At 42.0% G+C, this 15,625-nt stretch overlaps 1 protein-coding gene across 40 annotated transcripts in view; it reads left to right on the top strand.

The window, feature by feature from the left end:
• The window catches only part of ABI3BP (ABI family member 3 binding protein), a 320,664-nt gene that overhangs the window by 245,002 nt on the left and 60,037 nt on the right, over positions 1-15,625 (top strand). For 35 of the 40 annotated variants that reach the window (XM_075907457.2, XM_089772857.1, XM_075907515.2 and 32 more), the window contains 4 exons: positions 1,000-1,074; positions 4,878-4,952; positions 5,443-5,508; positions 6,556-6,630. In XM_075907457.2, the coding sequence (XP_075763572.2) occupies positions 1,000-1,074; positions 4,878-4,952; positions 5,443-5,508; positions 6,556-6,630 (291 nt within the window). The remainder of the gene's footprint in view (positions 1-999; positions 1,075-4,877; positions 4,953-5,442; positions 5,509-6,555; positions 6,631-15,625) is intronic. The other 5 variants (XM_075907525.2, XM_075907508.2, XM_075907492.2 and 2 more) reach the window with 2 other exon arrangements.

The following is a 15,625-nucleotide window of genomic DNA, read 5'->3' as shown; positions in this document are numbered from 1 at the left end:
GGGATCTGCTGACAAAAGGTTCTGGGGTCGGCAGATCCCCATCTAGACTGCCGTGCTATGCCGACAAACAGCTGATTGGCACAGCACGGAGGCCATTTTGATTTAAATGAAGCGGCAATTATTTAAATAGCCACTTCATTTCCCTTTGTTGTCCTGCCTCATCTACATGGCTCCGTCGACGAAGCCATGTAGTCTAGACACACCCTTACTGTACTTCACTTAACAATAAACCTGGCTGGGCACCTTCGATCCTCATCTGATGTATGGTCTTTGGGAGCTCTCTCGGAGTCTGCTGTGTTGACTAATTGCGCAAGTGAACACGGCACACATCATTGAGTATACACATACAGCCTTCTGGTTATCATCACTGATGGAGCAGGAGACCTATTAGGACACCACACCAGTAAATCCTGACTTACTACATGTGCCACTGATATTTTATTTTCTGTTGCTCCAAAAACAATGTGCCTGAGATAAGTTAACCTTGTGACAATTCATGTTGTTGATGGATCCAAAATGACACTGAGTAATGAAATTTTCTTGGCAGTTTTTGTCATTATCTTTTCCCTTATGCTTTTGAAAGATGACTGAAGATATTATTTTATCAACAGCAAAGCTTTCCATATTTCTCTCCCTTTGGTTGCAGGGGGGTCATGCTCTAGGGCTCACACATAATACTGCTTCTGATTTTCCAGTCAGTTTGTTTGCTGTTCTTCCTAGGAACAAACTTCTCATGCACAAGCCTAGACTGTCATCTGCAAAGCTTTACCCTGATCCCCTAATCTTCTGTTGCCTGTCTTATTAATGCTTTGTGTTCTCGTCTCAACAATTACATTTTCAATTAAAGCATAACTTAGAGCCAGGTTTCTGGGGCTGAACCTTTTCATTTCTGGACTACACAAACAGAGTTTTAATCCTCCTCCTCCTTGAATTTAATTTGTAGGATGTGATTTTGAGACGTGATGTCCATTTAATCAGATCTGATGTTTTCACTTTCAGTTCCAAATGAAACATACCCGATTTCATTCAAGCCCCAAACTGCTCTAACTACAGAAAATCCACAGTTGAAAACTGGTAATTTATTTGTTTGTTTTTTTTCTTAATTCAGTGCGTAGGGATTGTTAACAGTCTCAGAAGTAGATGATGCACTTTGCACTTTAATGTTAAACAGTGTATACATTATTACCTAGAAACTTATATTACAGGTACATTTTGGTTTTGGTCAGGAGCCCAAATATCATACTCTGTGTTTTTGGGGGTTGGGCATTCAGAGATTGAGCCAAATTCTGCCCTGGAGTGCAGACATACTGCTCTTATTGAGGGGAAAAAATGGTGCATTCATATCCATGAGCAAGATTGGGTTTGGTACATGCACAGAATGTGCAAATCTCACTTAGTTCTGTGTGTATCCCACTATGGTGCACATCTGCCGGAGACCAAAAGGTTTTTGTTAGCAATTTCTGATGTTTGCCGCCTGCGCCCTCCTCCTCCTCATGCTCCATAATTCCAAGACTGATGAAGACGGGTTGTTGACACATTCTGGAACCTCCCACATAAGATCCTCGTCCTTCTGCAGAACACAAGACCCAACAAGTTGGTGGCACTCCCCAGTCATGACTCCATCTTAGGACCCTTTAAGGTAGTCTAGCCCACCCCTGCTGCATGTCCCCTACTCCAATGAGGATAGAAAATAAGTACTTTGTATCAGTCTAGGGAGCAGAAATTTTATTCACACACATTGCACCAAATTCCTTCATAGTCCAAGCAGTCACTGAAAGATCCAGGCAATATCAACCAAAATCCACTCCTTTTGATAAGGAAGCTAAATTTTTGAACCTATTAGGAAGAAAAGTTTTACTTCAACCAGTCTGCAGTTCTGCATAAGAAATTGCCAGGCTTTAATATCTAAATACCGTGTTGTGAATTACTCTAAGTTTACAGAATTTACTAATATGCTCCTGCAGTAGGGTAAAGTGGAATTCCAGGTACTCATTGAGGAAGTTAAATTCATTATCTGATCATTCCTTCAAGCATCTGATGATGCAAAAAAATCAGTTTCCCAAGTGATGGCAGTGGGTATATATTCAGAGGGACCATAAACCTCCATGGGAATGACAGAAAATGCAGTAGAGCAAGCAAACATCCCCCCTGTTGCTCCTTTCAACTCCAACAACCCTGCTAAGAAACACGTATGATGCGACCTTCAAGAGCTGCAAATCGTTCCAGATCTCCTCCTAAAAGTCTTATGCACTATTGTCAGCCATCTAGCTTGTCTCTCCCAAGCTTAGCAGATGATCAAGACTAACAGATGGGTTCTTGACATTATTCATACTGGCTACAGCACACAGTTCCTCTTCCTCCCCCATCAAAAGCCCTTCTCCACCTTCTTCAGGGCGTACTCTTACAAGATCTTGCTCATTAAAGAAGTAGAATGTCACCTTCACCAGGGTACCATACCGCAGGCATCCCTCATTACTGGGCAAAGAGTATTTACTCGAAATACTTCCTCGGGTCCCAAAAAATGGAGGATGAAGACTCAGATCTCAAACAGTTCAGTGCCTTTATCTGCAGATTGAAGTTCAACTTGGTCACCTGGCTTCAGAACCTTCAAGTCCAGTCAGAAACATCTCTCCTGTGTTGAAGTCTCAGTCTGGTCCTGTGTTGAAGTCTCAGTCTGGCATTAACAAGGCTTTGTTTCATTTGAATCCCAGGCCTTGACCCACTTCCATGAGGTGGTTGCCATTACCTCAGCTAGAAGTTTAGGTGAGCTGGGGGTCCTTATGGCTGATCTGCTCTACACAGTCTTCCAAAATAGCAATGATTCTTTAAGACTTGAGCCTGTATTTATTCCTAAAATAATCTTGGATTTCCATCTCAATCAAACAATTCATTCACCTGTCAACTTCCCAGAATCACATGATACCAGTGAGGACATGACACTTCATTCTCTAGATGTCCATGAGGTTTTGGCATTCTACCTGCACCGAAGAACATTTTTAGAATCTCTACCCAAAGACTTTCAAAAATATCAGGCTGCCATCTGCTGCATTGTGAGTTACCAGCTATCCCCTGCTCCTCAGAGAACATGTGACTAGGGCCAAGGGTGCTTGGATATCCTCATTTTGTGATGTTTCTCTCACTGAAATCTGTAAAGCAGCAACATGGTCCATACATTTATGAAAGACATGTCCTGTTGCAAGTTTCTACAGCTAATGCATCTTCCAGCACAGCAATCTTCAAATCATTGGTACCATAGAAGTCCTCTGCACCTCCTCCCTCATACTTGATATCCATCATCCACAGTGGACTACACATAGGGACTATCACTTGAATAAGAAAGGAAATTACTAGTAATTAGGATCTGGAGTGCTTCCAAGGTATGTTGTCCTTCTAGGTATTCCACTATCTGCCCTCCTTCCCCTCTGCTTTGGTTCCTTTACACATGATTAATAGTAGCGAAGGAGCTGGAGATGCAGTCAGTCTGCATCACCTCTTACGTGAGGAGATAATGGGCACAGACAAAAATCTTCTGGTGTCTCAAACATGGAGCATGTTCCACAGTGGAGTGCAAATAGGGGATACACGACTTTAAGAACTCCAGTTATTGTACAAGGTAAGTAACATTTCTCAGTTGTGTGATACTTGTCATTAGAAGTCTTTGGGATAGAGTGAATAATTAACATTAGCCAGATTAATCATGACTTCCACCTTTTCCCTGACCATACAGCCGTGCATGGGCACAGTTCCTATGGACATCAGTGGGAGTTACATGTGTCGAAGGGTGAAGAAGGGAAGCACTATTTTGAAATAACAGCCGTTACTCTGAAATAACAATGCGAGCATCTAAATAGCAATTCCGTTATTTTGAAATAAATTCAAAATAATGGACGGCGTATTCCGACTTCTGTAAACCTCATTCCACGAGGAATAGCGCCTCTTCCGAAATTGCTATTTCAAAATAGCTCCTCCCCAGGGCCATTCAAAGTAATTCCTCCCTGGTGCGTCCTGGGGCTCTAAATCGAGGTAGTGTCTCCACATTAGGGGAGCCTTCCTTGGACTAATTTCAAGGCTTCCCTCTAGTGTAGACACGCTATTTTGAAATAAGCTATTTCAGAGTATTTCTTCTGGAATAGCTTATTTTGAAATAAGTGTGCCGTGTAGATGTACCCTAAGTGCCACCTTAATGATTGATGAGAAGATATAAAAAAAATCTATCCACAAAAAGATAGCTGAGTGCATCTTTCAGACAATGAATACACGAACTTTCAGAAGCCAAATTTCAGAATTTCACCTCATTCCACATTTTTAGTCAAGTTAAATGAAATTTGCAGAGAATGTTGCTATTTAAAAAAAACAGATTTAAGAAAAAAACTCTATTTTCCCTAAATCTTGTGGAGGAATAATCTTTAGATGATTTCCTCCCATGGAACATTTGCTTTAAATATATTTTAGTTTTGTAAAATCAGATTTACTGTCTGCCTCACAGTGATCATATGAAGTTTAATGCATTCATGTTACTAACTTGTATGTGTTTCTTAGATGAGTAGTGTTACAGAAAAACAAAGTATTAAACTCAGCCATCTTTCGGATAAGATATTTAATCTAGGACTATAACTTTTTCCAAGTTGAGCAATGACAGTCTGTCTGCTTAAACATTTCCTGTATAGTTTCATATGAAAAAGATATTACTTTTCATTTATGCTCTTTAAAAGCTGTTATACAAAGTGTTGCTAGCACTGAATGGCTACTAGGTTCAGCAGCTAAAAGACAAACTATGCTTATGGTACAAAGAATTGTAGAGCCTTTTAGACTGTATTTGGGGTATAAGGTGATGGTGATTAACTTGGCTGTTACTGACTTCTGTTTTACATTTACAGTTTCCTATGTGGTTCGTACAGAAACCATTAAACCTAAAATATCAAAACCATTTGGCAAAACAGAAGCAACACTGGGTAATGGCCAACACTTCACATTTTTAAACATGATGCTATCACTGCATTTCACTAGTCCATGCTGTCTTTGCTATGAATTACTTCATTTTGCTTGCAGATATTTTCTCTTGAGCAATGCTGAAAACTTTCACACCTTTATCTGGAATACTTGACTATGGTTTTTTGGTTTTGTTTTTTTTACAGACACTAATAAAAATTTCTTTAGACTACAGACACGCTGCAGAACTGTCTCTGTATCCATAATCATTTGTGTAACTGAGTGCAAAATAATTCATGTCTTCTCCTTTTAAAACTTAAGCATGAATGTAGCCAGATAGACTCTGGCTACAGTTAACATCTGACTGCTAAATGAACTAGCACAAGCTTCAGTGTGCAGCTAAAGTAATATGTTGAAAATTACAGAATTTGCACATGCACTAACAGTGCCTGTCTCCCTTGATTGTTGTTATTCCCCACAAACAGCATTTAAACTTCAGATTGTTTCTTTCAGCACCGCATAAAGTTCATCTCACTCCTGCAAGACCCAAGATATCTGATAAGCCACAGACCAGACCTGGTAATTAAATGTTCATTAAAAATGTCCTTAATTAATCAGCTTTGCTTATGTTTGGCTTTATCTTTTAAGTATTGCCGTGAAGTAGTTGGTATTTGCAGTTGAGTGCGTCTATTTATGTAGTCTTTCCATTGCTAATTTGACTGATTTTTATTTAGAAATTGTTTATAATCAGATAAACTTTCAAAAAGGTGGTTTCTATTTTTTTTCCATTTGAAGATGTTTCATTTTCCCAACGTATATAGAGGCTGCTGACACAGATAATGCAGAACATAATCTAGAAAGTTCCCTTACAGTTCTGCTTAATTAACAGTAGTAACCTGGGCCCCCGTGTTCTCTCATAAATTTAGTTTACTTTTCATGTCAGACACCCAATTTCCACAGTGCATTGTGCTAACTTCTGTCATCTATCGAGCCATATTTACTGATTCTGACACAGGGTTTGCCACTGAAGTAAATGTGGAGTTGTGCATAAGAATGTATCGTGCAATATGGTCCACTGAAATTTCTGCAGCATCCTCGAGTCAATTCAAAGAGCAAAATTTTTATTTAATTAAATATGTAAATGAGTAATATCAACAGTTCCTTATTTCTTCTTTGATTCTTGTTGATAAATGTAATACAAATCTCAGTTTTAAAAAAATGAAATTACCCTACAATTTTGATTTTCAATGTGCTCCACAATTTTGTGAGGGCAGTTGGAATTCGCTCACGTAATTGTTGTTGTTTTTTTTAAAATGAGAGCCTGCATTCTACCATCAAGTCCTGCAACTGGTGGATTCTGCAGCCATTCTGTAAATGTGGAATGAAAGAGTATAAAACTATCCCCCGTTGGTAGTTTCAGTTTTTAAAAAATGTATGCATATGTTCACATGAAATGATTTTTGAAGACACAATTTGTGCACAAAAAATAGCATGTTTTTAAATCAAATGCATGAGCTACAATACCAGTATTGCCTCATTTACTCTGTAACTAATGGGCAATTCAATTTCCAGTGGCCTTGTTTTTAATTAAAAACTGAGCAATTTAGTTTTAAATTGTCTCTGCAGTACTAAACAAAACGACACCAGGACCTGGTAGAACAAAAACTGCTGGAGTGGTGAGATGGGGCGGTACGCCAACAGGTAATGCATAAATATATGCTTTCTCTGTAATATTTTTTGAATGTATCTATAAAAAAAACGGAGTGTACTTGTTCAGTCCTTCTAGCTTTCTCTGAATTCATGTTTGACCAAGTTTTACTTAGTTATGGAAGTGAATTCTCTCACTGAAATACTGTAATTCACTTACTGTTTTCTGATCATGTGATGATGCTTAGTTTGTGCATACCGTGACTGAGCATCACTACAAAAAGCATATATATTCCCTACGGTTTTCTATATGGCCCATTTATAGTTTCATTTGAGCTAATTGGATATTAACAAGAACACTGTATAATTGCAGTCATGGGTTTGCTGAAGTATCATTCAATAGAGTGGCTGTAATTGACTGATTGCAGTAGCTAGAAAGAGACTATTAGCTTGTCACTAAGTAGCTGTGCTGCAGAGTAAACTCTTCATCTTTTAAATGAACACGTCTGTGGACTATTTGGAAAGGGATCTGGCTGTGATGGTGAATGTTAACCAAGATGTTTCTTTCTACCTTTCCAGCACTTAATTATACTTATCACTAGAAATTTTGTTCCTAATAGCCAACCTAAACTTCTCTCGCTGCAGTATAAGTCCATTATTACTTGTACTACAGAGAACAGTTGATCACCATCCTCTTTAGAAGAGTCCTTCACATATTTGAAGACTGTTGTCAGGGGCTTAATCTTCTTTTCTCAAAGCTAACCATGCCTAGTTTTTTAACCTTTCCTAACAGATGATATTTTCTAAACCTCTTATCATGTATGTTCTTTTCTGGAATCTCTCCAATTTCTCCATATCTTTCTTAGTGTGATGCTCAAAACTGGACACAGTGCCGCAACCCAGGCCTACAATTGCCAAGTAGAACAGGATGGTTATCTCCCACATCTTGCATAGGAATGCCAAAATAAGCCTTTTTCGCAACTGCCTCACATTGCAAAGTCTGGGAATATCTGTTTCTTAAAAGCATGACTGGTCAGCCAACTTTCAGCACCAGATGATGTTGTGGCATACCGCTAGGACTGAGTGAATTCAGAAATTCCATGGGATATTGAATGGCTTCATTTACATCCACAACTGTGTTAATTGAGTTGTAGCATACAGTTTCTCCACCACGGGTGAAGCAGTGTGGTGGGGGGGGGGAGTGGGGCGGAGGGAATCCCCAGGCCCTGGGTGGAGCGGCATGGGGGAAGGGGAGAAAGTCCCCAGGTGGTGAAAAAGGGAATTCCCATACTCGAGGTGAAGCGGTGAGGGCAGAGGGAGAAATCACTAGGCCCCCTGTAGGAGCCTCACAGTAGGTTTCGGGGGGAATCTCATTGGTGAGTGTATCGCATCACGTCCTTCCTCTCTTGGCACCTCCCTTTCCATGTTGTGGAAAACAGCCCCATTTTTGCTGCTTCCCATATTCCTGGCACAACCAAATCCTGACCTTGCTTTAAGTTAGGATAAGAGGAAGCTGCCTACCGAATTTGGTGGTCCTAGCTGTTACCATTTAGGAGGAGTTCTTGTACAAACAGACACATGGACGGACAGACGGACATTTTATTTCTAAAATATATATAGAGAGAGATGTAGGCCTTAATAATTATTCTAGTAGTGCTAATTCTAGTAGTGCTAGCCTAAATGTTTAATAAATGCAGTGTCTTATAGAATACTTAAGTAGTATGTTATCAATTTAGACATTTCATAGTTTTTCTCCCCTGAGCAAAAGTGCAGTTACTAAAGAACTCTGGCTGGTCTGTCATTCTCATATCAGCTGGGTTCTTTCTCCTTTCTCGCTGGTAGTGTTCTTGGACTGTGCTCCAGTTCTTCATCATTTGTCGGTGGCATCAGTGCCAAGACAGGCTGCCCCATGCAGAATGTGCTTGGCAGCTGCAGGCTCCAGATGCTGGGCCGTGGAATGTGTTTTTCCAGCAGCAGCATATGAGACTGTGGCTGGCGTCCTGGCTGGCTTTTTTCAGCCTTTTGGCTGGTTGCATTCTTGGCTCTGGTGCCAGGTGTTAAACTGATTGGGAATGGGACACAGGCAGCATCTTTCTGAATAGCTTTTCTTTTTAATTCTCTTCTTACTGTGAGGCAACATTTTCTATAATTTTCTTTTAATTTGATTCCCTGCTTATTTGTCTTAACTAACAAAGCTTGTGTCACAATAGGAAATGTGGTTTTCTTAATGTCTCAGAGATTGACTTGATCTTGACAATTTAAAGCATCACACAATGTTCTAGCACGGTATTTTTGTTGTTCTCAACTACTCTCCTATAAAGTAACTTTCTCCTTTTGCAGGGACTGAACAGGCTGTTTCTGTCACAATAGCCACCCACTGTATGTGCTACCCCTTCCCCCGCACCCTCTTTAAAGCTACAGCTGTGTGCTCAGGCTCGCAGGACTCAAAATGTTTCGATAGCTGGGTTTGTTGTTTTATAAACTCCCCCCACTGCACGTGCTGGCAATAGCCATTTATGTTGTGGAAATGAAGTTGAAATTTGGTCTTCTCATATTCAGGCCCACCAATGGGGTGGGGAGGTGAAGGGCTGGGTATGCAAAGGAGATAGCTGCTCTGGGGCATGGTGATTTAAAAGGGCCTGAGGCTCCTAGTCATCACTACTGCTACCTCTAGCGGCAGCGGCTGGACCCTGGGCCATTTAAATTGCTGCTGCAGCGCGGCATGAAGGACTGGCTGGGGGAGGCTAATTTCCAGCTCTGCCCCTTCTGCTAAGGCTCCACCCTTTCCATGGGGCCCAGAGCCAGGCCTCTGCAGCCCCAGCAAAATATGTCCTCAGCACGGTTGGCAGTATTTCTACTACTTGTGGGGTGTGGGGCAGTAGATATTGTGTTATTCCAGGCTATATTGAGTGTTTCCAGGAAGCATGATTAAAGTCAAGAGAGAAATATAAACACACATGCAAATGCCATCAGCCACACACATCCCTATTCAAAAGTTTGGGTGGGAGAAATTCTCATGATAAACTGTTACACTAGATTGACAGCTATCATGACAAAGAGCATATTGTTGGGTAGTCCAAATAGCACTAAATCCTCGAAGTATGAAGAAAACCACACTTACTTGCAAATTTGAACTGCATTTAATCAGGCAACAGGGAAAAACAGAACCACCATGCTGCTATTATGGCTGTGTCAGCCTTTCTCCTGGAAACCTTGGGTTTATTTTTCCATACTGCCTAATTAACTACCATTTAAATTGTCATGTAAGATTGACTTGTTTTCTTCAAGATGGCCTAATTTAATTCTGTTTGACAAAAACATGGAACTGCGTCAGAATGCCTGCACATTGTATTGAGTTAGTAGCTCTGGGGTGGTATAGTAAACTAGCACTCTCATGTTCCAGATACTTGCAGTGGAACACAAAACCCAGATCTGGATTTTTAACTTCCTGAAGTTCAAGTCAGTTGGATTCGTAGTTTTGGTTTGAGCCATTTTCGTTTATGGATCAGTCTAAATGGCAGTGTGACTCAGAACACACCTGATTTAACCCTTGGAGAACTGAAATGGGGAAGGGTCATTCTTAATGACACTGACACACTGAGGATGAGTTTATTGGTCTTCACCTAACTCTCCTGGCAGCTGTTCTTTTCTCTCCTCAAAATAAAGAGGCTCTTCCTGCAGTCCCCCATGAAGTACTGCAAAACTGTTCTCCTCAAGTATCTCCACGCTTTCTCCAAGACTTCCTCCATGCCAGTTCCTTCAGCTCCTTCAAAAAAGTGCTTAAGTAATGTATAGACCTTGTGTCAGCCTTCTGCATAGGGATGAATTTCATCCTCAAGTAGTTTCTAAGTAAAGATTGGACAGTGGAGAAACTTGCAGTGAATTTTGCCGAGACTAGATTTATTATTACTGCTTTCATTGATACCAAACAACATAGACATTAGCAGAAGATGTTTATAATCATATGAATTCTTGAGAATGAGTGTTCTGAAGAAGAGGGGTTTTTTTTAAGCCAGAAAGCATAGATTTGTTTCAAATACAATGTATTGCATTAAATAAAAGGTATTGCATTCTCTGTCTTACATGCATATAAAATAGCAGAAAAATCTTGTTGAAAGGGAAGTAGCAGTGAGAAGGGAGCAAATGAATGTGTGAGAATTTACGCAAGTTACTGTATTTTTGTGCCTCAGGCACCCCATTAGCAAAACTGGTATATTAATGTTCACCCGGTTTTGTAAAAGTTTTAAATGCATTTCAAAGACTGGGATTGCACATCTTAGAGAAGAGATATGACTAAGCATGAGACATGACAAATGTCTGAATAGTCCCAAATGATGAGAAAGTTAATAAGGAAATGCTGTTTTCCCCTTCAAATAACTCAAGAATGAGAGGTCACCCAATTATATTAATAGGCAACAGATTCAAAACAAACAGAAGGAAGTATTTCTTCATGAAATGTACAGATAACCTATGGAACTCCTTGCCAGGGTAATGTTTTAAAGGATAAAAGTATAACTGGGTTCAAAAGATAATTGGATATGTTCACGGAGGATAGATCCATCAATCACTATTAGTCATGTTTGTCTAAGAGACAACCCTTTGCTCTGAGTGGCACTGAGCCTCTGATTGACAGATCCAGGGATTGGACAAAAGGAGAGGGATCACTTGATGATTGCCCTATTCTGTCCATTCCTTCTGAAACATCTGGCATTGGCCACTATCAGACGACAGGATATTGGAGTAGCTTGGGGTGGGCAAAAGGGCCTCCATGGGCTAGATGCAGCCCACCAAGTGGGTGGATCCGGCCCGCAGAGACCCTGCTGCTCCCCTGCCCCCAGGCCAATTAGGGCCTGGGGGCAGGGGAGTGCCCGAAGCCTTCTCCACTATGCCCCCACCCTGTGAGCAGAGCATGGCGCTTCGAAGCGCCGTGCGCTGCTTGCAGGGTAGGGACAGAGCGGAGAAAGCTTTGGGCGCTCTCCTGCCCCCAGGCCCTAATTGGTCTGGGGGTTGGGTGAGCATGCAAAGCCTCCTCCCGCCCTGCCAGGAGCACATGACGCTTAGAAGTGCCATGCGCTTCTTGCAGGGTGAGGGGGGAAGAGGCTTCATACGCTCTCCTACCATGTGCTCCTCGCAGGCCTGATTGGCCTGGGCAGGGGCAGATGATTTTGCGGGGCCCAGGGCAGCACAATTTCATGGGGCCCCACCCTTTGACACGGCGCATGCGCTGTGGTGCCACTGTGCATATGCGGCACTTCTTGAAGCCCGGGGCCGCCCCGCTCACCCTGCCCTATATCCGCCCCTGGGCCTCAGGGTAGGGGAGCGTGCCAAGCCTCTTCTAGGGCATGGATGCCTAGTGGGGAGAGAGGGCAAAGGGGCTCCCCCAGACCAATCATGGTCTTGGGATAGGGTAGCTCTTCCCCTTCCTGTTTAGGCCCCGCTCCTTCCGGGGTGTCCCCGGAGCAACTTCAAAAAATTTTTAAGTGGCCCCCAGGCAAAAATTATTGCCCACCCCTGGGGTAACTGGACCTTTGATCTAACCCAATATGGCCATTCTTATGTTCTCTAGTAAGACAGCCAGATCCATGTTTGGTAAAAATTAGTTTAGTTCCCCTGACATCAATTAACCACCCTCATTTCTTCTAAATTGAGTGCCCTCTGGCCCTCCCTCCCATAGCTGGACCTGATCTCTCAGGATTTCGGCAGGCTTCGCTATTCAAACGTCTGGTCTCTGCATCTCGTGGCATGGAAGCTCCATCTCAGCTTTCCGTTCGGGGTTCTGGGATAAGAGGGTCTTTGCAGACCCTATGGGGCACAGTTTCTGTAAGGAGTTGGATAGGGTATATCCTCATGTGCATCAGCCCCTACCCTGTGGGACCTTAACTTGGTGCTTAAGTTGATGGCTCCCCCCTTCGAGCTGTTAGCAATGTGTTTGCTGTTGCACCACTCCTGGAAGGTGTCCTTCTTTGTGGCCATTACCTCCACTAGGCAGGTTTCAGAACTGCGAGCCTTAACTGTAGACGCTCCCCTTTTTACAGTCTGTTTTAAAGATAAAGTCAGATTTGACCCCACCCCATGTTTTTACTTAAAGTGATGTCTCATTTCCATGTCAATCAGGATTTATTTTTACCTGTTTTTTTACCTGAAACCTCACACGTTGGGAACAGAGCAGGCTCTCTTCACACCTTAGACCAGGGTGGGCACCGGAAGGGAGGAGCCTAAACCGAAGGGGCAGGGCCATGATGTTTCTGGGCTACCATGATTGGTCTGGGGAGGGGAAGCCCCTTTGTCCCCCCTTCCCACTAAGCACCCATGCCCCGGCAGGGCGGGAAAAGGCTCTGCACGCTCCTCCACCCCCAGGCCAATCAGGGCCTGTGGCTGGGGGCGCTGCGCGAAGCTTCCTTCGCCCTGTCCCTGCGCCTTGTGTGAGCGTACAGCACTTTGAAGTGCCGTACACGCCTCGCAGGGCGGGCGGAGGGCTGAGGAAACTTCGCATGCTCTTCCCGCCCCCAAGCCAGTCAGGGCACCTCGAAGAACAGCAGTTATGAGAGGTAAGGAACCGTTTTTTATTTTGCATTGAAATCTTTTGAGGCTTCTGGTTTCACATTGGTTTCAACAAGGAGCCAGTGCAGCTACACTGGTTTACATTAGATGAGGTTGTGGCCTGTTCAGTGTTAAATGCAAAGCATCATTACTACTAAGCATAATAAGAGAATACAGAATTATTAAAAGTACTTTGAAAAAATGGTTTTATTGGGTTATGGCCCAAATCAAAATCCTGTGTTCCAAACATCTCCCATATTTCGAAGCATGGCCAGATATAGGCTTGAGTATTGTGGCTTGGACTGTCACATGATGTTTGGTCCCTTTAAAAGTGAACAGGATTCAATGCCCCTGTGACTGATTAGCTTCCTCCTAACTGGGCTTAAAAGAGGGCACCTGAGCCCTAGCAGGATGGGGATCAGTTAGGGGAAATGTGGAAAACTTCCTCAGAGCACAGACTGACAGGGCAAGTGACAGAGAAACTGAAGAGAGCAGAAAGGTCTGCAGGACGTCCTGGTGAATAGGGAGGAATCGGTGAGATTACCAGAGGTGCTAGCCTGCTGATTTACCAAGATGGAGGGCCAGTGCTGGGAGTCTATAAAAAGCTAAAAGGAAAGAGACCAGTGGAGGGGCTAGCCTGTGGATATTCCAGAGCCAGAAGGCCTGTGTTGGAGGACTGAAAATGGCTGAGGGCTGTGACCAGTATGGGAACTAACTTCATGACCTTCCTGAGGTGGGGAACCCCAGAGGCAGGACGTCGAATAGAGGGGAGTTCCTGTGTTTGGGTAGAAGACTCATGAGACTAGTCACTCTCAAATGGATGGCTGGGAGGATGAGGTCCTAGACACGGGCAGAAAGGAACCGGGATCAAAGTTCTGGTGGATTCGTTTGGTGGGTTATCTGAAGTGATGCTGAGAAAGTGGGGAATGGAAAACACTTTGAATTTCACTCTAGCTAGGAACTGGAAGAATGGTTTTCCCATGACGATTCTACAGAATATTATGTGTGCCATGCATAAATTACACCCACAGGTGAGACTTTGAACTGGACAGTGAGAGAGACTGTGCTCTTTTTAAGTTAGAACTGAGGGAGAACTGAGGCAGGTGGGTTTGTTGTACCACAACCTATATCTGGTGTGGCTGCTTTGACAGGGCTCATCTGTAATGACCACTGATGACTTTGGCATCATTTTGTCTTGAGCTTGTTATCATATATTCATGACTGTACCTGTCCTGGGTACTATGACACTACAGTGTCTGCACAAGGCAGCTGCCATAAGATTGCGTAAAAGACTAATTGGAACCAGTCTGCTGCTTTAATCAGAAAATTTCTCGGGATTACAGTTTTAAGGTTAGATACTATTTCCACTGAAGCTGGTCAGAGTTTGGCCAGGACTAGGTTCATAAATGGTATTCAATGATCAAGAAGTTACTTTAAAAAAATTGATATATACCCTTGGAGTAGTGCAGCCAACACTTAAATAATCTTAATGATAACTATTAAACCCATAAAATCATTGGTTGTAATGTCATGGTCAGGTTGGAATTGAATTTGAAATTGATAAATTGATAAGCATTTGACTTGTTTACATTTTCAGATAGTGTGCTATATTAATTTAGTTGATGTGTTTGAAATGTTATCCAAATTAAGTTTAATAAGTACACAATGTTCTTAGTCATTTGAAAAATAAATTGCAACAAAACTTGTGATTGATTGATTGATTGATTGATTTTTTAATTTAACATACTGACCACAGAGAGAAGAACTATACAGAATGGTTTTTCCACAAGTGTGACAAAATTGCAGTGATTTCCTTCCTCTCATTTTACCAAAGTTAGTCATTGTACAACATGTGGATATGTAAATGCACTTCATTTGTTAAGAGATGGCATATTAAAATTAGTCTAGCTGTGCCTTTAATGTTAGTATGTAAAGCTGTTATATTGTACCAAAAAGAATTATGTTGATTTTTGTAATGCCACTCAACTTGGGCTTTTTTAAAAAACTCTGTTTACATTACTTGTAAGTAGAACAGTCTTTTATATACAAATGGAATTTTACCCACATTTTGCTTTCAATAGTCTAAATATGGTCTGTGTTTGGTTTGATGCATCTCCAGTGATTCCATATTGGGGGTAAACAAATAGATTCTTCTAGGAGGAAAAAAGAGCTAGCCCTCTAAAACAGTCCATACATGTATTTTACGCACTGGAAAAGGAAACAAGCTTTCTCTGTTATTTTGGGCACTAGCCCTTCTTGACTAACCATGGAATCTCATTGCTGTTACTCAGCCCTTGCTCTTATTGCCCCTTACTACAGTTTATTGCCTCCTTCATTGTTCTGTGTCTAAAATTAAATTTCCATCTCTTTGAGGCCAAAGACAATATCTTCTTCCTTGTACTAGAAGGTGGCTAGCAGCCTGGTACACTTCAAATGAATATAACAACAATGAACAATCGGTGTATGTTACGAGACTCGTATTTGTTTTAGCTAGAGTTTGTAAATGAGT

This window comes from Pelodiscus sinensis, chromosome 1 (assembly GCF_052426305.1).
Source record: "Pelodiscus sinensis isolate ZL-2025 chromosome 1, ASM5242630v1, whole genome shotgun sequence".
Classification (NCBI taxonomy): domain Eukaryota; kingdom Metazoa; phylum Chordata; order Testudines; family Trionychidae; genus Pelodiscus; species Pelodiscus sinensis.
The sequence above is the reverse complement of the archived record's forward strand: the minus strand, read 5'-3'. Positions and strand labels throughout refer to the sequence as shown.